A 22,488-nucleotide genomic window follows, 5' to 3' on the forward strand; every position below is an offset into this window, starting at 1 on the left:
ATCTTTACAAACCTCTCTATAGGTTATTGTGTAAACATTTGAGTATATTGTTTGGTGCATAGCATATCAAATTGCTTCGGTAAATGCAGAGTATGCCCTTTGTTCAGTTTCCATGTCAATAAATGACATTTAAAGTTTATTTATTTCCGGGATTAGCGACTCTAGAACCATCAGACTCCAGGTCCTTGATTCACATGCAGTGATGGGAAAATGGCCTGTTCGTGTTAACAAGCCTTTCAACAAAGGTAAATTAAAACTATTCTGCAAAGAGGAGTGGGCCAAAATTACTCTACGGTTACATAAACAGCTCTTGGTGCAGGTTGTTGCCATAAAGGTTTAGAGAAAAGGAACATTTGACAAAGTGAGTTTGGTTTAGAAAGTTATTTTATCAAAGAAAGATGGAAAACAGTTTTTTATATATTTTTTTATTACTCAATTACATTTACTTAACTTTTTGAGGGGAAAAAATACCTTTGAGTAGTTATACTACACCATACTTGTACTTGAGCAATAATACTGTGAAGTATTGCTACTTTTACTTCATTAAAATTTAAAGATACTTGGTGTATCAGCGTTAATTTGTATTTGCTGAGTCTTTTGTGCCATTTAGAGGCCAGGAAAATACAGTAATCACTCTATATTGTCACTGGAGGCACTTTACCTTTTTTCTGGGATGCATGAACCAGATTCTGCACTTTGTATTTTTTGTCTGAGGACATCATTTTTATATATCTAATCAGATGTTACAAAGTACTCAAGTACTTTCTTGGCTATTTTTTACTTGAAAATAATTCAACTTAAAAATATGCTGAAGTTCTTCTCTTAGTTGAGTACAGTTTTTGGGTAGCCTGCCCACCTCTGGTGGTAGGGCTGCTGGTTGAGTGAAGATCCTTACCACTTTTTGGACCAAGTGAGATTTATTGTATGTTTTAGCAGCAGACTTCTTAGTACAGCTAGCATATAGCATTTAAACCTGGTGGATCTTCTTATTTGAATACAAATGGAGCAGGTGACCCTGTCTGGGTCACACTTCTATGTAAATGTTGGTAAAAGAAATCTGACACATGGATGCATGATGAAAGTTCTGAACACTGCATGCCCAAGCAAGCAGTCGAGCATTATTCTGATCACCATTTCACACACACACACACTCCCAGTATGTGGAACACATTCCACAACAGCAAAGAGTCGGGCGGCGTGAACATCCTGAGGAAACAACACTCGCTTCCTGTCAAATTAAGCCAAGTCGATGGCTGCTTGGGCTGATAACCGCCGCCACTGGGTGAGGTAAAGCACCACGCAGTGTCTGCTCCCACCCACCAAACCCCAGTCCATCCTCGCATTAACGTGCGGCGCCCATCAGGCAGCTCCAGTGTCCAGTGCCTAAAGGACAGCCACGACCACCAGGAGCCTCGGCGTTCCTCAGACAGGATGGGCCTCCTGCCACTGATCACCTCCACGCTCCTGTTCAGCTGTAAGGCTTCTCACCCACTTCTCTTCAAACAGGAGATGGTTGATCTGATCTTCACTAACCTGGTGATTTCTTTCTTTTCTCCAATGCTTCCACTCAGGGACAACTCTGAATGCAGGTAAGCATATTCTGAAATAGATCCTGTTTGGACTAAAGTTGTATGAACAGACTGATATATATCCATGAGGGATCATTTTATCTTGAGTAAAGAACCATGTTTAATATTTTGGTGTTGGTATTGAGCTTGGAGGTAGTAAAACGTTGTGTAAGAGCAGAGGTACTCCTGTTGGTTCAGTGGGAACACTCATGGCAGTTATCAGAGTCACTGGTGGAAAGGCTGAGTTGGGAACTGGTTGGCGAGGATCGTCTCACGCCTCTGGAGCTGCTCGGCAGTGGGAGGTGGGAATCTGTTCATATCGGCAGCAGATACAGATCTGTAAGGCAGCAGGTCCGGGATGGAAGGAAAGTTTCTATTTTAACCCTGCTTTGTGTGCTCAAGGCTGGATCGGTTCCTTTGCACTTCTGATATTTAGATTTTATTTCAGATGGCAGATTTCCTCACTTGTTTTCTTGTAATGCAAGTGATATACTTTTAAAACCAGAGAAACTAAGTTCCCACAAAAAAAATTTATGTCTCGACTTACTAAATGGGTAAGTTTAAATCACTTGTTTTGCAGCAGTACTATATAAACTAGGACAATGTAAATAATAAAATAGTACAATATTTTTATAAGAAAGGTTCCAGGGGAGAAAAAAGTCTTATTGCCAGAAGAAAAATCTAGTAATTTTATATACAGCTTTGGGAAAAATTAAGAGACTACTTAATGATTAGTTTCTCTGATTGTACTTTTTATAGGTATATGTCTAAGTAACATGAACATTTTTCTTTTATTCCATGAACTACTGACAACATGTCTCTGAAATTTCAGGCAAAAATGTTTTATTTATTTGTAGAAAACGAGAAATGGTCAAAATAACAAAAAAGATGCAGTGCTTTCAGAACTCAAGCAATTTCAGGAACACAAGTTTATACTCATTTAGAAACAACAATACTAATGTTTTAACTCAGAGTTCAGAAATCAATATTTGGTGGAGTAACCAGGAGGTTTTCGATGGGGTTCAGTGCCGTGGTCTCTCAATTTGTTTCCAGATCTGTATAGTTTAAGCTGCTCTGTTAATCAGGTTCTGCTTGGGAAACCCAGAAGCAAATCTGAGTCCTGCACGTGGCTTGTTTCCCATCATCAGCCCTGCCAGCTCCTGCTGAATGATGCTGGGCGTGGGCCAGAATCAGTGCGCTCCGAAACGGTGCTAAGTCCCCTGAGCGACCCGTTTGTTAAACAAAGTGCTTTTCCTGCCTCCTCAAGGTTTGTTTACCGCCCCTCTCTGAGTCACAGCAGTGGCCACTCAGGTCGTATGAGTGGTCTGATAGTTTGACGTCGGCCTGCAGAGGCTTTCTGCCTCAAACTATCCTCATTTCTGAATTCTTAACATTTTCCCCTTGAAGATGAGTCAGGATCAGGCTTGGTGCTGCTGTCAGAACGAAAACAGGTTAAGACTAGGTTCTTATTTTCTCTCTATGTTGCACGTGGAGTTTGATGGCTGTAATCATTCAAGGAAGGATATGAAATCAGAACCCTTTTTTATGTTTGTTGTGAATTTTCTCTATTCCTGCAAAGTGTGTCATTTATTTAAAGTGGTGGCTTTTCTGGTACAAACACAGTTTTAAACCTATTTCGATTTATTTGGTGATTTTTATCCATTCCAAATTCAATGTTGTTATATGCTTGGTGTTACTGTATGCTGGAGCATCCTCTTTTATCCATTTCACCCAAATTGTCACCATCAGCTACATTGGATTTCCGGAGCCAATGACGCTCTAACCTGGCATTGACAGTAAACCCTCTAGTGCGACATTGAAGTCACATTTATATTGTCATGATCTGAGGTAGTGCCAGCCATGAACCAAACCATATCAGTAAAACTGGCACCATCAGACCTGATTGAAATCTGCAGCAGTCCAAATGGACAAGCCAAGTGCCTTCAGAGAAAAAGGTTTCATGGTCAGAAGAGACAAAGACTGAGCTGTTTGTGAATTGATCAAATAAAGTCCCACAATAAAAGTGATCCATTATCCAGATATCCATATTTATGGTCACAAAAGTCATGTGGTTTCCTGGAAACTGACTTGTAGGCGTCTAATTGTTTGTTGTTTATATGTACAGTCATATCAATAAAGTAGAATATTAATGAAAAGTTAATGTACTTCAGCAACTCCTCTCACAAAAGTAAAACACATCATGTAGGTCATTTATAGAGTCTGTTTTCAAACTTTCATTTATGTAAAGAATGATGATTCGTTGCTTACAACTATTAAAAATGTTTAGCTGGCATTTATGATTAGATTATTACATCAGACCAATTTTTAAAAAAATCATTCCTAATGCAGAAATGTGGGCCTTATGAAAAAATATAAGTAAAACCTGCATAGCGATAATCTAACGATAATCTTCAAATGAGCTTTATCAGAACCCATATTCTAATTTATTATGATTATTAGGTTTAAACTTGAGTTGTTTCAGTTGTTGATGTTGTATAGTAACTCCACCCTAAAAAAAAAAAAGTAACTTTGTTTCTATAAGAGCTCAAAATGAATGCTGCGATTCGTGCTGATGAAGACGGTGTAGAAACCTCTCTGCAGAAATGTTTTCTGTCTCGCTGTGACGTTGACTCCCAAAAAGAGTTGCTGACCCTCTAAGCCTCCCTGTCGGTGATGCAGACGTTCCCCTGTCCGTTTCTGACCATTTCCCTCCTAAAGTGAATGATCAGCTCATTCTTTGGATTGGCTCACTGAAAACCTCGGCAGAAACGTGATGTAATTTAGACAAATCGGCGTAAAACATTAAACACTGCCATGTCTGCGATACACCTCCTCCTGCCTCCTGGAAGCCATTTAATTCCTTAAAATCAGTGTTGTCAGTGTGAGCTTCCCACTTTTAATTTGACTTCTTCAAAGCTAATATTATTGTCAATTAAATTCTGATCATCGTTGCCTATGTCACACCCCAGCTGTAAAAATAACGAAAGTGGACCTGTCCATCGAGCCCAGTGCTGACGTGGAAAGAAACACCGACGTGGCTTTGAGATGCAAGGCCGAGGTTCTGACCTCTGGGACGGAGGCACTGAATCGTGTGTACACCGTATACAAAGGTGAAAGTGTGATCTACAACAAGACAACCAGCTCCTCTGAGGATTTGCTCTACCGCCTGCCTCAGGCCAGAGTCTCCAACAATGGCAAGTACAAGTGTGCGATAACCATCATGGGAAAGGCGAAGACCAGTGAAGCTGCAACGCTCACAGTGACAGGTGAGTCTGTTTTCACCTGAGGATGTTTAACAGGTTTGAGAAAATAAAACATTATGACAATAAATACATATTGGTGAATAGGGAGGAATCCGTTTTTCTCAGTGATTGAATCTATAATAGTCATATTGACATGAAGTATGACTATTATGTTATTATTAGTATTATTGCTCAAAACAATAAGATTTACCTCTCCCGACCCCACTAAGGGACAAGGGTGTAAAGAAAATGGATGGATGGATGAAACAATAAGATTTTGAGCAATACTTTGATGATGAGCTTGCTTTTCATTTCCCATGAATTAGGACTAAACCAGCTGATGATAATTAGCTCTGATAAAGAGCAGGATTGTTTCCCAAATGCTTAGAGACATTTTGCAATTTTCTTGTTTTTCAGTGTGTTTTGCAGCATTTCTCATCATCTCTTCATATACATACTTCAATGCTTATTACCTGTTATTCCACTTCGTTCCAACTATCTCTAATCAGGGTATAATTTATTTTGAATTATGTTTGGATTACATAGGATGTTACAGATATGATGTAAATTTCATGTCAGTCGCCCCTTTAGAAATATCATCACTGAGAAAAACATTCAACATTTATTTTCCACACTGGACATTGAAGAAAAAGCGGTAACACTTTATTTGACGGGGTGTGCATAAAACTGACATTACACCATCATAAACGTGACAGCATCTGTTATGAACATGAAGGAGTCTTTATGAATGTCTATGACAGATGTCATGAAGTGTCATTTGGTAAATAATGACATTTTTATTGCAAAGTTGCCCTAAAGGTTGCTTTAAAATTAAATTAAAAGTACCAACTTTGCATTATTTTGTATATAACAACACTTTGATGCAAAGTTAGCATTTTTAATCGGCTTTTAATGCAACTTTTAGAGCAACTTTGCATTAAAAGTGTCATTATTTACCGAATGACACTTCATGACAACTGTCATAAACATTCATAAAGACTTCTTTATGGTCATGACAGATGTAATGTCATGTTTATGACGGTGTCAAGACAGTCTTATGCACACCCGTCAAAGTGTTACCGAAAAAGCTAACTGTGGTTTGATTTGAAGTTATTTAACACTTGGAGGAAAGGGCCTGTTTCAGGTTTTGGTTTGCATCAAATCTCACTCATGTTCTTCTATGTTCACTGGTTTCCAGGCATGTCAACGCCCGTTCTCCGCATCAACAAAGCAAATGTCACTGAGGGGGAATCAGTAACAGCCACATGTTTAGCACAAGGAGAGACAGGTTCCCTTTTGTTCAGCTTCCATGATAACTCCAAGGAAGTCGAAAATGGAGAGTGGTTGACCTCCAGCAGACTCACGTTTGTCCCTAAAGGCGTTGGGAACCACAACATTCACTGCTCCTACCTTGTCTTAAACATGCCATACCCATCTAAGTCCCAACAGAGCAACACAGTCACTCTTGCCGTTGAAGGTACATTAGATTTGTTAATTGGTCAATTCTTCCAAGTCTCAACACACCTCATGATTTATGGGTTTTTCTCCACAGAACTTTCCATCGGACCAGTCCTGAAGATTTCCCCTCAGGATAATGTCTACGAAGGCGACACTCTCAACATCACTTGTTCGGTTAGCAATTCTACGAAGGGCTACCAAGCAGGAGAACTCTTCCTGAGTCAGGACACCGAACTACTTGAGAGTGGAGAAACATCTATCCATGTTAACTGGACTGCACATGCAAGAACCCCAGTCCTTACCATTAGATGCCAGCTGGATCTAGGAGATGTAGAAAAAGTCGTCAGCAAGCCGGTCTCAGTGAGGGGTGAGCAGACACAGAATGAATGTTGTTACTGCTTGAAATCCTTTCTGACTTTTTGCTCATTCATCATATTCTGATTTAGATTATTTCACTTCTCTGAGACCCTTCCACATATCACGTTGTTTTCAGCGAATGTGCGATAAATTGTTCGTTCTCAATCTATCCACAGAGCTGTTCTCCGTGCCCACTCTCAGGGTGTCTGCTGTCGAAGTCTTCCAAGAAGACGAAATTAGTCTCACATGTAGAAGTGAGAAACTGTCTTATGATAGACTTGAAGGAGAATCCCTCACTTACAGTCTTGAACCTTTTGACTACCACATGGTTCGAAAAGGGAATGGAGTATTTGTTGGCAAAGCCAAGACAATTGATTTCAACTATACATGTACAGCTGCTGCAAAGGGCATCAAGAAGAAGAGCAACGTGCTGACAATTCATCCCAAAGGTGAGCACACCTCCGACGAAAACAACCGCAGCTTCACGTTTGGGTCTTGATGTTACATACCATATTTGGTCTTCATCTGTATTCTTTATAAATAATCATGTGGTGGAAGCTGTGGTGTTTGGGTTTGTTCGTTTTCGGTTCAGTTTGCCATTATTTTATGATGTGATGAGTGCCGGGTCGTTCTTCATTAAAACCATAGAATATAACAGCAACGTATGATTCAGATATGATGTTTGATAAACCACTTTATTCTGGATTAATATGACATGAAATGGTTGCATACATTTATATCAACCTTTAACGTATCATTTCATCTCCATTTATGTTTATTTGCAGCTTCTTCAAAGACCTTGACTTTGAAGGCTTTGCTGATGTCATTTCTTGACTTTTCTGAGTAGATTTATTCATTAGCCCCTGTTAAAAACTACATTGTTTGTTGCTTCTGCTACTTTTTGATGCTCCTTTGGTGTTAGTGTGAGGTGTTTAATATTTCCTCAAAGGTCTGTGCAATATTTAGAAATCATGCGAAATACTAAAGGTTGATAAATTCATATTACTAATAATATACTAATTTCAACTGCTGTCCCAACTGAGTTGGTAAACAAAGTGCTCTTTACAGCTACTTTGTTTAAAGAAAGCCATCAGTTATATTTTTGCTTCTTCCTTGTATTTGTATTTTCTGAACTAAACCTTTTGAATTGTTTTTCAATTACCTTTTGCTCAATTTAAAATTTTCCACCTCTCTCCTTTTTAGTTCCCGTCTCGACTCCAAAGATCTGGGTCTCTGGCAGTGCAATCCTCGGGAGGAAAGTTGTAATCTTCTGTCTGTCGGACACAGGCACCCCACCCATTACATACACCCTGTGGAAGGCTAGCAAACAAAACCAAATTACCGTTGTTCATGAGTTCAATAAAGCTGCTAACTTCACAGTCGTCATCAATGAAACTGGAAGACTAAACCACTACCTCTGCACTGCAAGTAATGGGGACAGGACGCCTGAACTAAGTCACAAACTCCAAACAGCTGTCGTTGGTAAATATCGAAATCTGAATTAAAGAATAACTTGGTTAATGTTGTGTTGTACGAAAACCAGCCTGCTTTGCGGAATATTCTCAAGGACAGGAGTGCTTCAGTTCTCATAAGATCAAATATGTTCTGTCCCACAACGGTGCCACCATCTTGCTTTATCACTGGGTTGGAGAATCTGTGTTTTTGGTTCCCTGGTGACAGAAAATGTGTTTTTAACATTTTTGACAACTCTGTGTGTTTCCAATAAATGACATCGACTAGAACTCGTGATTATAAAACAACACATGTATTTGTTTTCTTTTTTTCTGGCCTCTAGAGCCAATGACCATCGCATCTCTGATGGTCGTTCCTGACGTCGGCGACATTTCCGAAGGACATTCGGTCATCCTCATTTGTTCTTTCTTGGGCACGCCACCTGTAACAGTGAAGTGGTTCCGGGACAGTGATGATCTGAATCCACTGGAGACCACGACCACAAATTCGAACAACACAAACTACGAATTCGTTGTGAATAGGGAGCACACCGACAATTACTACTGCCGGGCTGAGAACCGAGCCAACTCTGTTGAAAGTAATAAAATCAACGTAGTAGGTGAGACTGATTTCTGTAAACCACCTCGTCTTTCCTCATTCTATCCTCTAAATAAAAGTAAAACTAGGCACTTTATTAGATATTTGGTCTGATCTGTTAGTATGTTCTACCTTTTAATGAGCACAAAAGATTGTGCCATGTTTTTTTTTTATTCTAGAAATGTAATCATCATCCAGTAGCTCTGTCACAATAAGCAGTAATTTAATTAGTCACATGTAAAATTAAAAAGAGATCCATAATTTCCATTTGCGTTATTTATCTTCTTTATCTTTTCTCACTCTCTTCTCAGTTTGGTGCATTGGTCTAAACTAGCCCATTTCTGAAGGATTATTTTGTTTACAGAGACTTCATAATTCATTTTATTTGTTGTTTATTTATTTTGAATATTTAAAATATCTTCTGGCTTCAGTGTTAAATGTTCGTTAGAATTTAAAGTTTATTGATCTCTTAATGTGTTGTTGCATTATTATTCCTTTCCCTGAAAAATGGTCTCAAAGTGATAATTTTGAGACCATAAAAATGTATCGCAATAAACTCTGGGACAATTTATCGTCCAGCAAAATTTGTAATCATGACAAACCTAGTTCATGAGTCTTTCAGAGTTAAAAAACAAAAAAACACTTGAAACAATTTTGAGATTTCAGGATAAGCCTAATAAATCAATGCATTCTCTAGAATCTGATAGCAGCAATTCTCCGCCAGTATTTTCTGGAACAGAACTGGGATTTGTCCAGACTTTGAAATAGCAAAGCAGACCCAGAACATTACACTGCCGGCATGCTTCTCTGTGTGCATGATGTTGTTTTCCCCAGAAATGCTGCATTCGTTTTATACTAGATGTAACATAAAACACATTTCCCCAAATGTTCCCCTTTTTCATCATAACTCCACAGGATATTTCCCCCGGACGTTTTTGGGATGCTTTTCTGGCAAATGTGAGAAGGGCTTTGCGTTCTTTTTGGTCAGCAGCGTTTTTGGCCTTGAAACTCTCCTGTCGATGACCTTTTTGCACAGTTTGTCTTTCTTCTAGTTGAATTATGAACACTGAAGTTTGAAGTTTGGCCTGCGGTGCTTCAGATCTCTTTTGTGAGCCCCAGGATTAGTTGTTGATGCTTTCTTGGAGTCATTTTGGGTGGCGAGTGTTCCATGTTTTCTCCCTTTGTGGATAAATGTTCTCGCTGTTGTTCACTTGACTCCCAAAGCCAGGGATGGTTTTCATTTCCAGACTGATAAAAGTCAGCAGCGTATGAGTTACTTTATGTTTTTAGCCTTTGTCATGTTAAGTCAGGACCCGTTTCAGTGATTTCTTGATTTTATTTTGCAATGAAATTTTTACAAATCTATTTTACAAATCTACCAGTCCATAAAACATTTACATTCCTCTTCAATCTCACAAACTGACACACACTTGCTTTGTGAAAGATCTGGTGGTGAATCACACCTGCAAAGGGGGTAGGGGGGGTAGTAGAAATAAAAAAATAAAATAAAACAAAAACAAATTAATTTTCTACAGAGCTTGCTGAAATAAAAATTATCCAAAAATTTTCAAGCCTTTTCTTTCTGATATTTTTTGTTTTTCTTCTCCTTAAAACTCTTATTTTTGCTGCAATGCTCTTCAAGTAACATTCAGATCCCCCCTGACTGACACCTCAGTCCATCTCTGTCATTTGTTTTCTTAAATTGGCAACTTTGGAAACTTTAACTCGTGTTATTTATTTGCTCTTTATTTATCTATTTATTTATTTCTATCCACCAAAATCCGCTGATAAACATGTAGATATATGTAAATATAATAAAAGGATCAGAAACTTCCTAGCCTCCCTGTACTAATATTTCTTCTCTAAAACTAGCAAAAAAACATAATAATTATTACATTTTAAATTTTTCTTCATATCCTTATTTCTTATCTCATGTTTCTTTTTGTCCTTTGTGTCTCTCTTTGCAGTCGGCATGGCGATGTGGAAGAAATTACTGATTCCTGGGACCATAATACTGGTGGTGTCCTCACTGGTGATGATGGGCTTTATTCTGTTCACAAGATCCAGGAGAGGTAGAGACATCTACAGTCCTCCAGAAACTCAGGCCACTTACATCTTTAAATAAAAACCAGCCTCCCTCCTCCTGCTGCCTCCCCCTCTCTTCTGACTGATCGTTTCTTATTGTAGGAAAAAGAGAAAGAGCTGCTGAATTGTCAGTGTGAGTTGACTTTGACTTTTCGCTTCTCCTGAATGTGCTGGATGTTTTAGGAGCTGGTGAAGGGTGTTCAGAGTTATCAGGTGGTTCAGACGATGCGGCAGAGTTTGGATGCGGCGGGTTATCGGAAGCACTTGGCGTGTTTTGCCTGTTTGTAGACAGAAACACAATTTGTTCTTTCAACATTATATTCCTTGTTCCGGTAGTTCATATTTATAGGGAGCCAAAAGGGCCACATGGATTTGAGTTTCAAGAAATACAATTCCTAGTGAAATAAATAACTGCTTCACTTATATTTACTATTGTTGTATTGCAGGGTATGATAAATTATTTATCATTTATTTACCTTTTAAATATAGCTCCTAAGATGAATTGTTTCATGATAAACCACAGAACAGAAACCATGAAATAATTAGATAAATAATCACTTAGATTTGCATAGAACAAACATTTTCAGGAATTGCATCTTGTTAATTCTGTAATAATAATAATAATAATAATAATAATAATAATAATAATAATAATAATAATAATAATAATATTTAGAAGCAGCTGCTTCTGATCTTTGTTCAAGACGTCTATCTTAAAATCTCAAATGAGTTTTATAGATTTTTAAAAATGTATTTACTGAATGATGAGACTTTTGCTAGTAATGACTTTTCCTCATTTTATTATTACGCATGAATTGATGCTATCAGACCATTGCTAAATAAATGTTAACCAAAGAAAACAAAGTTGTAGTTCTGCGGTTGGCTACCTCACTGAATCAGTTTGCACGTCGTGAACATTTTACGCTCATTTATTGCTTTTACTTGTCAAGTTGTTTCTTATTTGTCACAGTTATGTTTGTCTTATTGGAACATTTTTCTGGAGTCAGTTTTGAGTAAAGGTAGATTAATACTGAAGCATTTTTTGTTCCATGACTTATGGATAAGTGAGAAATGTGGGCGGAAAACACAATCGCACGATTACGATGTCTACACTTTCTTTAGTGTTTATCTGACGTCACGTTTGCCTGCAGCTGACTTTATTTTCACCATTTCTCAGAAAGCCTGCGAGCCCTAAATCAGATGACTCTTTAACAGTGGCTCTAACCCACGACACAGAGGTTTATAATGCAGCCACAGGTAGCTTGGTTTTTACCGTCCTCCTGTGTGTCGCTTACAGGCCCCATCAGTATTTATCATCTAACAAGCCATTATCCCCCTAAACACTCATCACACTGTGTTGTAACACCTTTACTCACAGCAATAATCCATGCTCTGGTCTGCATGCATGCAGAGGTCAGATCAGGGTGACCTTGTTGTTGCCTGTGCTTCCTTTGAGTGGCAGATTTCTTGTTTTTGTTGTGCATGCTCAGCGTGCTTATCATTGAGGACAAAATTATTATTAACCCCCCTGTGTGATTTAATGTTTCACAAAATGTTCCGAGGTCCTCTCAACAGAGCAAGGATCAGTTTTCTTTGGATGGTGTTGTTATTTATTTGTATTTGCACCAAGAAATTTTGGGGAAAAAATGCAGGGGTCAATATTATTAGCCCTCTAAAAACTGACCTTTTTATTAAGGCAGCTTTAATGCACACCAGTGGTTTGAACCGAGGTTTATCCTCTAACCTTTAACCCTTCATTAAGGATTTTAGCTTTCATTTAGGAATGCATCACATCAAAAACAACAACAAAAAATCTATTTCAATTGGATTCAGATTCAGAGATTAACATACTGGAAGGAAGGAGAGACCTTTAACCTATAGAATATACTCTCCCAACAGTGGAACTCGTTAGAGGGAGTATCATGCTGTGGCGAAGCTTTAGCACAGCTGCACTTTGAAATCTCTTCTTGCGTGAAGGAAATCAGAAGAAAGAACCCTAGGTGAAGATTTTGAAAAGAGCAAAAAACCCTGAAGAAGTCAACAGTAAAACATGCGTCGCTCCTGGTGAAGAGCTGCGTTCACCAAACGTTTCTGACTGATCTGCAGCCAGCGTAGAAAATCTGTGGAGTGACCTGAAGCCAAAGCTCCGTTCCAGATCAGAGAGAGGAGAACGAGGTCTAATTGATCAGGGAACTTGTCAGATTGTTGAAAACTATGACAAATTACTTCTGGTTTTTATCCAATAACAAATAGATACAGATAAATAACTGGAACAGGAGGATAATATTTTTGGCCCATGTGTTTTTGTGAGTGAATAATGTAAACATCCCAAATAAAAATCAGATGTTTTAAAAAAAAAAGTGGGGGCGTCTAATAAATTCTGTCCTTAAATGTGTGATAAATCTCCTTGTCTGTCCTCATATTTTTTTTATTTATTTTTTTGCCTTTGCATGTCGTGTTATGCTTGAGCATGAGTCACAGCAGCAGGAGCAATGAGACACAGTTTGTTCTCAGTGTATCCGCAAGAAGGGAAGGTACTTTTCTCTCATTTTCTGCAACCTGCTTAGAGCAGCCATTATCCTCTTGTTCCAGACGCAGCGTCGTTCTATGATGACAAGGAGGGGAGAGTGACCAATGGGACGCGAGGTAGCGTTGCATCGCTTCCTGCAGACATCAGCAACAGGAGCAGCTACAGTATCCCAGCAACAGTGTAGAGGCAGAGGCTCAATCTTTAAAGAAAACCAAACTCTGAAAGACTTATGAGACAAACACAGGAGACAGAAACACTTTCCTGATGTTTACGACAATTTGGAGGAAGTGGACAATACTTTGTTTCCCTGCGAAACGGAGGGCCCTGTTTCTTTTTGTTTTGTTTTTTTTTTGTTTTTTTTTAAGAACAAGAAATAAACCAGGGCCCACTGCTCCCTCTCCTCTCCTCTTTCAGTCATTGTCCTAACAATCATTTTTTGGCCGTTGTGCCGTTTTTCTGTGTGACTGCATGCCCGTTTCTTGTTTCATCTGTTCATCTAATCTACATGAAGTAAACCTGATAACACTGATCTGTATATATTATAACAGGAAATGTGTGTATATAATTTTGGTTGATTACTGGACTGATGACGAAGAGCAGTTCTGTAGAATAAAGGTGTTTATTTTATTTAGAGGTGTGTCTCAACCGTTCATTCATTTCTCCCGCTTTTGAACGACACCTGAATTGCTGAAATATGTTGTTAAACACTTGCAGTCAGAAGTTTACATACACTAATCATGGGTTTTGGGGCTACTGTTAATGACCAAGCAACATTCATTTAGATGTCAGTTCAGGAGCTCCACATGATTTGTTTTTGTTAACCTTTCAGTTCCTGGTTTCATTATCCTGACCACTATTCTTGACGCTGACAGGTTTATAGAACTTTGTCGGTTTTCAGGGTGGATATGATCACATTTTGACAGAGATTATGTCATTTCTTCAGGACTGCCGTTCAGTAGATTTCATGTAAACCTTCCAAGAATATTTTTGATCAGGTGATTTGGCTCATTGACCAGCTGGACAAACCGAGTGAGTCTAAAATTTCAACCACGCCTACAGAGTGCTATCAAGAGAGCAGACTTGGCTTCCACACCTTCATAGCTAATCACACGGACAAGTCAGAGCGCTTCCGGAAAAAAAAAGTTTTTTGACTGGACAAGAACAATTATGCTGCTTGGTTACAATGAGAAGAATTATGTTTGGGGCAGTCAAAGTAAAGTTTTCAAACCAAACAACTCTGTGCCAGATGCCAAGCGTGGCGGTGGTTGCGTCATGATGTGGGTTTGTTTTTCTGGCAGTGGTACAGGTACATTAACAACCTGGGTAGAATAACAAAGAGAAAAGTCACATCATCAGCTTGACGGTGGAAAGCTGTTTGGACACCCACAGGACACCCAAATTGTCCTGTTTGGGTGATCAAACAGGACAATTATCTCAAGCATATATCAAAGTGCTGTTGGGATACATAAAACAGGCTAATGTTTAGCTTGTAAAAATGCCCTCAGTCTCAGCCTTAATTACAAAAACATGAGCAGCATTAATATTTTGATTGAGGGTGTTTCCACCATGAATTCAAAAGTGTGCACCAAATTTTTGTTCTATAATAAAATAGTTAAATCTGTGAGGCGACCCTGAACAAAGACTTGTTCGAATGCATCATTGTAACTATGACATTCATGCCAGGGATTTGTGTCTATATGAACCTCTGACTGAACTGTGACATATCTGACATATGACCTTGCAGGCTTGGTTTTATCGAAGTCCTGAGGCAAGAGCGACTGCATACCATGAAGTCAGTTTGCTTCCTGAAAGCTAAATGCTCTGCAGAGACTTCCTTGAAATGGTGGAACAATGGAGTCTCTGATTTGCTTCCCATGCTGGCATGAAGAGCTCTGCTGCGCTGATCACACTGCTGGTATTTTGGCGGGTTGGGTTTGTTTTGTTCCAGGCCAGCCGAGTTTGAATGCACTCAGAAGGGGCAGGAAATTATTCACATAAACCTCGATTGAGCCGCGTGTGAGATTACATTACCAACTGGGGAAGTTGTTTTTGCCAGAATCTGCGGCGCAGTCGCTCTTAAATTAACAGACTATTGTGAACAATTCAGCTGAGGGTTTCTGTGTTCAGCAATTAAGGATGTGAAACTTGCTTTTTTAAAAATTTTTGTTGCAGTAACTTAGAGGGTCATAGTGACATGGAACGCCACAGAAAGTTTCTCCTTGCTTTTATCAAAGAATATATGCCAGATTAAGAATACATTTAAAAGACACATCTCATAGCATGGAAAAAATGCTTCGTGTGTTTATGGAAATTTGTGAAAATTATTTCAGGAGTGCATTTGTCTAATCACATTGTCCAGTTGAATCTATCTCAGTTTATCGATCTTGCTTTCTGCTCTAGTTGATGCTCATATTGTATATATGCAAGTTTTATAAAATATATTTTATTTTTTTACATATTTGCTGAAACTGTCACTATGTTGTGACAGTATAATATGAGAAAGATAATCTGAGAAAATAAAAAATATCTGCCTTCTCCCAATGCTAACTGGAAACAACCAATCAGAGATAGGAGGAGGGTCTTAGTGCTGTCCATCATGTTTGTGCTCCTCACCTAACACCTTCCCTCTCCCCTTGCATTTTTCTCAAGAGGTTGTCTTGTCAACTCACAATTCATTTGTGCTCGGTCTCATTTTACCCACAAGGTCCAACTTTGCATTACAGGTTAATATCAAGAATATTCAGGTTAAGTTATACTAGCTTGGCAGCTAGCAGCCTCTCAACTCCTAACAATCTCTATAAATGAAGGATGGAGCAGATGGAAATTTCCTTTTAACAAGGAAAAAAATAAATAATCTGCACAGGAGAAAGTTGAGGCAATCAGTCAGGAAAACAACAAAAGAACTGCACCACAAGGAGACCAGCATGGAGAAAAAACAGACCACAGAAAACAGGATAATCTGGTCAGGAGGTGAGAAAACTGTTCATCTTACAACTACCAGGAGGGAAAGTGAGAGACATGAGAATCGTGTGACTAAGAAGAAGAAGAAAGGGCAGCTGGAACAACAAGAACCTCAGCAGGGAACTAAAGGAAATAACAACATAGAAATAAATATAGAGGCTAATAAAAAGGACACCGTGGGATTTTACTAAATCAAACCTGATTAAAGCTAACACATAACAATCAGAAATAAATACAGATGAAACACGAAAGAACTGAGATTCTCAAGACATGAAAACTGCAATAGAGGGAACGATGACAAAAACACAATAAAGACGGCAAAGGAGAACAGAGTGCATAAGAATACGATGAAGATGAGAATGAACACTGCGAAGGAGAGGATGGTGTTGGTGATTGAGACAGTGTTGGAGACATTAGAGAGGTTGCAGCAGATGACAGCACAGGAGACGATTGATAGTTTGGACGTCGATTCTGGAGGAGGTCTGCAATCAGTCTCTGAACGTTACAGTTTCAGTTTTTTTTTTTTTTTTGTGGAAGCTCCAAGAGTCTCTATGAGGAGCGCAGAGCACAGCTCAGGCTGCGTAGGCGTCGGAGGAGTGATGGGAACTTTGTGGTGATGACGCGTACCGCGCCGAGCTGAGACCTTGGCCAATCTGCTTTCCTTATCCCTTAAAAATTTGTTTAGTGGATTTTTCTTTTTTTTTTTTTTTTGCATGCTGAGAAAGTTTCCAGAAATTGCTTTTGATATAATTTCGCCCCTTGCGGTTTAAATTGTAAATTATAGTTTTGTCTTAACTTAATCTGTTTGGTCTGTGTTGAACAGTGAGAGTGGACAGAACTCCAGAGAGCGTATGGAGCAGCAGGAAACCTGAAGCAGGTGAGACAAAACTGCAGCACCATTACCATCCTGGGGTTCATACATTTCTTTCAAATCATTTGCTAAAAGAACTAAGGAATTTTACATTTAGTCATTAGTCACCAGCCTTACAAAAAGACAGATCTATTTTCATTTGAAAGAGAATTGTTATTAGCAATTGTTATTTAGAGACAATTATTAATCATTAGTGGTTGTTCGATGCCTATGTTTGTATTTCTTATTCCGTCTGTTCTCTATTTCTTTCTTCCTTTATTTCTTTCCCATCTTGTTTCGGTATGAACATAACAGAAAACATCCTTCAATAATGAAATTAGTTACTAACTGCATCGACTAAATTTACAGTTGAGTAAATTGAGAAGCCAATGCAGAAACATGTCACACATTTTAAGTGAAAACTGGCATAAACCCTCGTGGATTAACAAATAGATGCTTGTTGTTTTCATATCTGAGATGGTTCCAATCATTGCCTTTCTTTACTGAAAGACCATATTTTGATCTGGTTTTCTCTTGAGTCCGATTTTTCTGACTTATTGTCTTCAGGAAGTCGTTCATCCCTGGTGAAACTGCTAACGTCTCTTGTGATCTCATGTGGCTGATAAGGCCTTTCATTCTGGTGCTGGCTGAGATTTGTGGTGGTTTTGAATTTTTGGAAATGCCTCCACTGAAAAGGATTCCGTGACCTTTTAGAATCACTGTCTTTGGGGTGTTAAAGTGGCAGATAGTGGCACTTGCTCAGGTTGACAGATAGATAGCCGCCTATCTATTTGTGTGGATGTGGGGTGCGTAGAGAATGAAGAGATTTTGAAATGTCGCGTTATTGCGTTGACGTGAATTTTTCCTCATGCAGAAATCGACGATGATCTCAGCACGTTGTCCAACGAGCCAGAAGTGGAGTACACGGAGGTGGTGCATCCGCGCTCATCAGATCCTGCTAAAAGTAATACACAAAAACCTAAACTCTTCTCTGCGTAAGGCCTCAGCTCGTCTGCTCTTTTTGTTACCCAGAGCTTCTCTGTTTTCTGGACAAATCTGCAGAACTGTGCCACATTCCTTAGGCGCTGATAAGACAGGGCAAGACTTCCTGGGAGGGGCCTAATTACGCTTAATTAATACACCTCATTGACATGGAGAGATGATGGGATTTCCAGCACTGTTGCAGCAGTTGTAAACAGGAAGGGTTGAGCTAATTGCAGAGAAGGTTTTGATGTTCGTCCCTTCATTGTCGTGGCCTTGTGCTCTGAGTCCCATCGGGGTGAAGACGGTCGTTACACTGGCAAGACCCTCCTATTTTTAGGACGCTGTTTATGATATTTCAAACAGACAGTATCTGCTCAAGTTTTTCCTTTGATGCTTAGACTGCCTGCTTTTGTCTCTTCCACGAACAGACCCTCTTAGAAAAGGCACAGACACAGTTTACAGCGAGCTCCAAAACTCTCCACATGGTGAGTTCGCCTCCACTAACACCCTTTTATCAACAATGTCTTACATTCTTCTGGTTTGAATACTGAGCAACTTTTGTTCATCCGCCTCTGTGTTTTCTATCTTTATTTGGATCGTTTTTATCCAAAATATTACAGAAAACCTATTAAAAAATCAGAGCTTTTTTTTTAATTTGCTGTAGTTGTTTCTTGCCTTATCATTCCAGTCTGAGAAAAATAACTGTTCAAATGCATAATTAGATCCCCAAATGCCATTTGATAATCAAACCTGTAAACTTCTTCTTTCTTTGCAGCCATATGAACCTTGTTGTTCCTTCCCCTTGAAGCTTGATTTCTGGCTCTAAAATGGGAAAAGAATATACAATAACAATATTTATGGCTTTGGCACTTGAGCCTCTTTACATTTTGACTAAACGTGACGTGGAGTCAGAGAGGTGAATTTGCTCTGCAGCTCACAGGAGCAGTCTCATCCTGTTACTGCAGTCAGGAACTTCCTGTTATTATACAAGCAGACAGAAGCTGGACATGTCTATCATGTAGTCCATCAGAGACCTAATGTTTCCTGTACAAAGGAACCGTGAGGGTTTTTTTTTATGCAAGTGCGTATCAGACGTAATGTAAATACAGAGTCAGATTAGAGATATTAGGCTGGGTTTATGGGGCAGAGGTCCCTGCAGAGGGGTTCCTAATGAATCACTGATAAAAATGACTAATGGTCTGGTCTGAGGTCAGGCAGTGAGTGAGCAGGACTTTGCATGTTTAACTGGTGATGCTTTTTTTCCTGCAGGTGCCGCTGACCATCATGACTACGTGAGTAACTGGGCGTTCTTCCGAGACATTTCTTAACAATGAGTCATTGGATGGCATCTACAAGTTTTGCCCTAAAAGGCAGAATTACATACTAAAAGTTTTTCGCCAATTTCATTTTGTTTGGTACAGAAAAATGCCCCCCCCCCCCCCCAAAAAAAAGTCTCGATCCGTCCTAAAATATATAAAAATATTTACTTTTAGTCATTTAAAAAGACAGTTTCTCAGGTTTCCAGAAAGGAAACATGTAATGGAAAATACAGCAAACACCCACTGTAAAATCAACTTTTCCACATTTAGCGAAATTAAACATTAAATTAATAATATACTTAAGTAAAATATCTAGCTAAATAATTAACTAAGTGAAATGTGTAACTCAGCATTTAGCTAGATTAAATTTTCAGCTACATTTATCCAGATTTTGCTTAGAAATTCAAGATTAAGACAGATCATTTTGGGACTTTTTTTTTTATGTCTGACATTAAATGTTTTGTGCCTTCAAAGACTATTATGCCAAACCCTTGAAGGATGGATTTCTCAATTCTTTGCTGAATAACATGAACTGCACGTCCTTCCTAAAACCTTCATTTTCAGTTTTTGTCTTCGGCCGCCTCCTGGTTGTTTTGACTCTCTGCAGCCATGAAGGGAAACTGTTGTCAAAGTTTCCAGAGATGAACAAAGGCATTTGGCGCCGAGGCTTCCTTTCCTATCAGTTGTTCAGATCAGCACTTTGCTCCAGTCAAATTAGTGCCAAGCCCATCCCAACCAACATGCAGCCTCACCGCGTGCTGCTGCTGCTGCTGCTGCCCCTACATGGCATTGAAGGCAGCAAAATGGGAGGAACTGGAAATAATAAACAGTGCATGTGTCTTCTTCTTTAAAGATGCTGTTTGGTCTGATTGCTTAAGATTTCATGCTTGTGTTTTATAGGTGTATTCACCAGCAAAAAGTAAAAAACTGAATCCTTGTTTATAGCTCATTTTGGTTATGATGCGGTTTTAAATTTGAGTTTGCTGACTTTGCGTTACGTGTCCGCAGGGTTCAGTAAAGTATGTTGACCTGAATGGAGACCAACAACCTGGGATCAAGCAGAACAGTCCTAAAGACATCAGCTACTCAGATCTGCCGATGCCTGTGGATTGAAGATGAGGGCCGTCTTCACTCACTTCATGGGCTGTATTTTTTTTTTCTCCCTTGCGCTTCGTGTCCACCCTTTTCTGTTTTTTTAAAACACTTCACCACTTACTTTAAGTCATATTACTGACTGCTGGATTGCTGTAAATATTTTTCACTTTAATAAAAGCCTTTTAAGCCAACAAATTATGTCTTCATGTGTCATTTAAAACTGTAAAAAGCTTTGAAAATAAATGACCACGGGAAATAACTCTTTTGCTGTTTCTTGACATACTTACATTTTAATATCAGACAAAGATCTAAAAATACAAATATGTGTTTTAATATTATTGTTCCATTTACAATAATAAAAATGTCACTGGCCTGTGATGTCAATTAGTGAATAACTACATTGTTTTGAGGAGTTTCACTAGCTACACCCATGCCACGTGCATAAAGTTGGCCAAAAGATCTGAAAGGAAACACATAATGCTTCTGTCTAAACAACTTCAAGAAGATATGAGAACATTGAATCCCTCTGGGTTTCAGCATCATTTCTAAGGCTTTACCAAACCGCACCGAGTGTCATTGTCCACAAATGGAGAAAACATGGAAAATTGGTGCAACTTCCTGGGAGTGGCCATCCCACTGACATTACTCAGAGCACGTCAGGTGGTCAGACAATGTCGAGCATCTAAAATAGTGCAGGCTTCACTTCCTTCATGAGTCAACAACAGCAAAGAGACTGCATAAAAACACTACTGATCAAAAACAACACAAAGGTCAGTCTTATTTTGCTAAAAAAAAAAAAAAACTTGACGATCCCCAAGACTTTTGGATAATCTTTCATGTTTAATGTTTGGTTTCCATTTGGTAAAAACCTGTTTGATAATCTGTCAAATGGAAGAATGACAACAAATAATAAAAAATAATAATAAAATCTGTAAAGGGGAGAACTGTTTTTCTTAGCAGTGTATGGACTTTTTGTAAATATTTTTGTGTGATACTAATTTACTGAGCAGTTTAAAAAGCAGGAAAGGGAGCAGAGGGAGAAGGGAAGACATCCACTGAGTGATTTTTATTAGTTAATAATAAAAAACTTTGTTGCAAAGCTTTTGAAAAATATTTACTTTGACAAAACAGCGTTTCTAGTTATTCACCAGTAGAGGGCGCCATTGTACTAAATCTCGGCCAGCATTTCTCTCTCTGATTTCACGGTTCGTGTTTTGTCTCTGGTCTGAGTCCATCCTGTGGCAGAACAACACATTACGCTAAAGGGCGTGAAAAATTCTGAGTATGACATAATGTTTTTTATTTTCTAAGTTGAAAAGTGAGAAGAAATCACTAACTTTAATTTGATAACCATTTTTAATATGATCTACTTTGTGTTTATATGTACTTCAAGAAAATATAACGTGTCTTACATTCCTCTATTCTCCTCAGTTATAGACTAAGTGCATCATAATGCAGATTTTTTTACTATTATACAATTTACTTAGTGTTACTTATCTTTTTCGTTATTGTGTTGCACCTTGTTTTTTGTTTTTTTGTAGGGGTGAGGGTTTTGTTGAAACAAACTGACAGTTTGTTGCAACCCACACAGGGTGAGTGCGGGTTGCATTTCATTTAAGCTGCAGCTAAGTGTGACGTGTTAGAAAGTTTTGGTTTTTTAAACAGCTGTTTTCTTTAAATCGTCTCTAATGATCCCAATAAGAGCTCTGGCTGCTTTGACAGAAGTATTCCAGCAATAAAAACCCTGAGTCTAATGAAACAGTTTTCTTTTCCTGGCTTCTATCCGTCCATTGTCTACAGTCACTTATCCTTGGAAGAGGTTGAGTTCACTCTGGACAGGTCACCGGTCTGTCACAGGGCAAAACAGAGACACAGGACAAATAACCATGCACATACACACACACACACACGCACGCACGCACGCATACACACACACACACGCACGCACGCATACACACACACACACGTACAATTTTAATCATTAATTATC

At 38.8% G+C, this 22,488-nt stretch overlaps 1 protein-coding gene across 7 annotated transcripts; it reads left to right on the forward strand.

The window, feature by feature from the left end:
* The first annotated feature begins 893 nt into the window (after positions 1-893).
* pecam1b (platelet and endothelial cell adhesion molecule 1b) lies at positions 894-20,706 on the forward strand. Of its 7 annotated transcripts, XM_008406886.3 has the most exons (14): positions 894-1,474; positions 1,572-1,589; positions 4,538-4,834; positions 6,009-6,287; positions 6,363-6,635; positions 6,802-7,074; positions 7,829-8,107; positions 8,421-8,696; positions 10,642-10,746; positions 17,074-17,127; positions 17,975-18,064; positions 18,513-18,569; positions 19,354-19,376; positions 20,412-20,706. In XM_008406886.3, the coding sequence occupies exons 1-14, from the start codon at positions 1,432-1,434 to the stop codon at positions 20,514-20,516; spliced, it is 2,172 nt and encodes a 723-aa protein (XP_008405108.2). In that variant the 5' UTR covers positions 894-1,431; the 3' UTR covers positions 20,517-20,706. The 7 variants fall into 7 exon arrangements, 6 of the variants coding, with proteins under 6 accessions (XP_008405108.2, XP_008405116.2, XP_081463550.1 ...); XR_014087660.1 differs by lacking the exons at positions 19,354-19,376; positions 20,412-20,706 and adding an exon at positions 10,862-10,892 and having other exon boundaries at positions 898-1,474; positions 18,513-18,557; XM_008406894.3 differs by lacking the exons at positions 17,074-17,127; positions 17,975-18,064; positions 18,513-18,569; positions 19,354-19,376; positions 20,412-20,706 and adding exons at positions 10,862-10,892; positions 11,937-12,016; positions 13,352-13,920 and having other exon boundaries at positions 898-1,474.
* The last annotated feature ends 1,782 nt before the right edge of the window (positions 20,707-22,488 follow it).

This window comes from Poecilia reticulata, chromosome 1, assembly GCF_904066995.2.
Source record: "Poecilia reticulata chromosome 1, P_reticulata-male-v2, whole genome shotgun sequence".
NCBI lineage: Eukaryota > Metazoa > Chordata > Actinopteri > Cyprinodontiformes > Poeciliidae > Poecilia > Poecilia reticulata.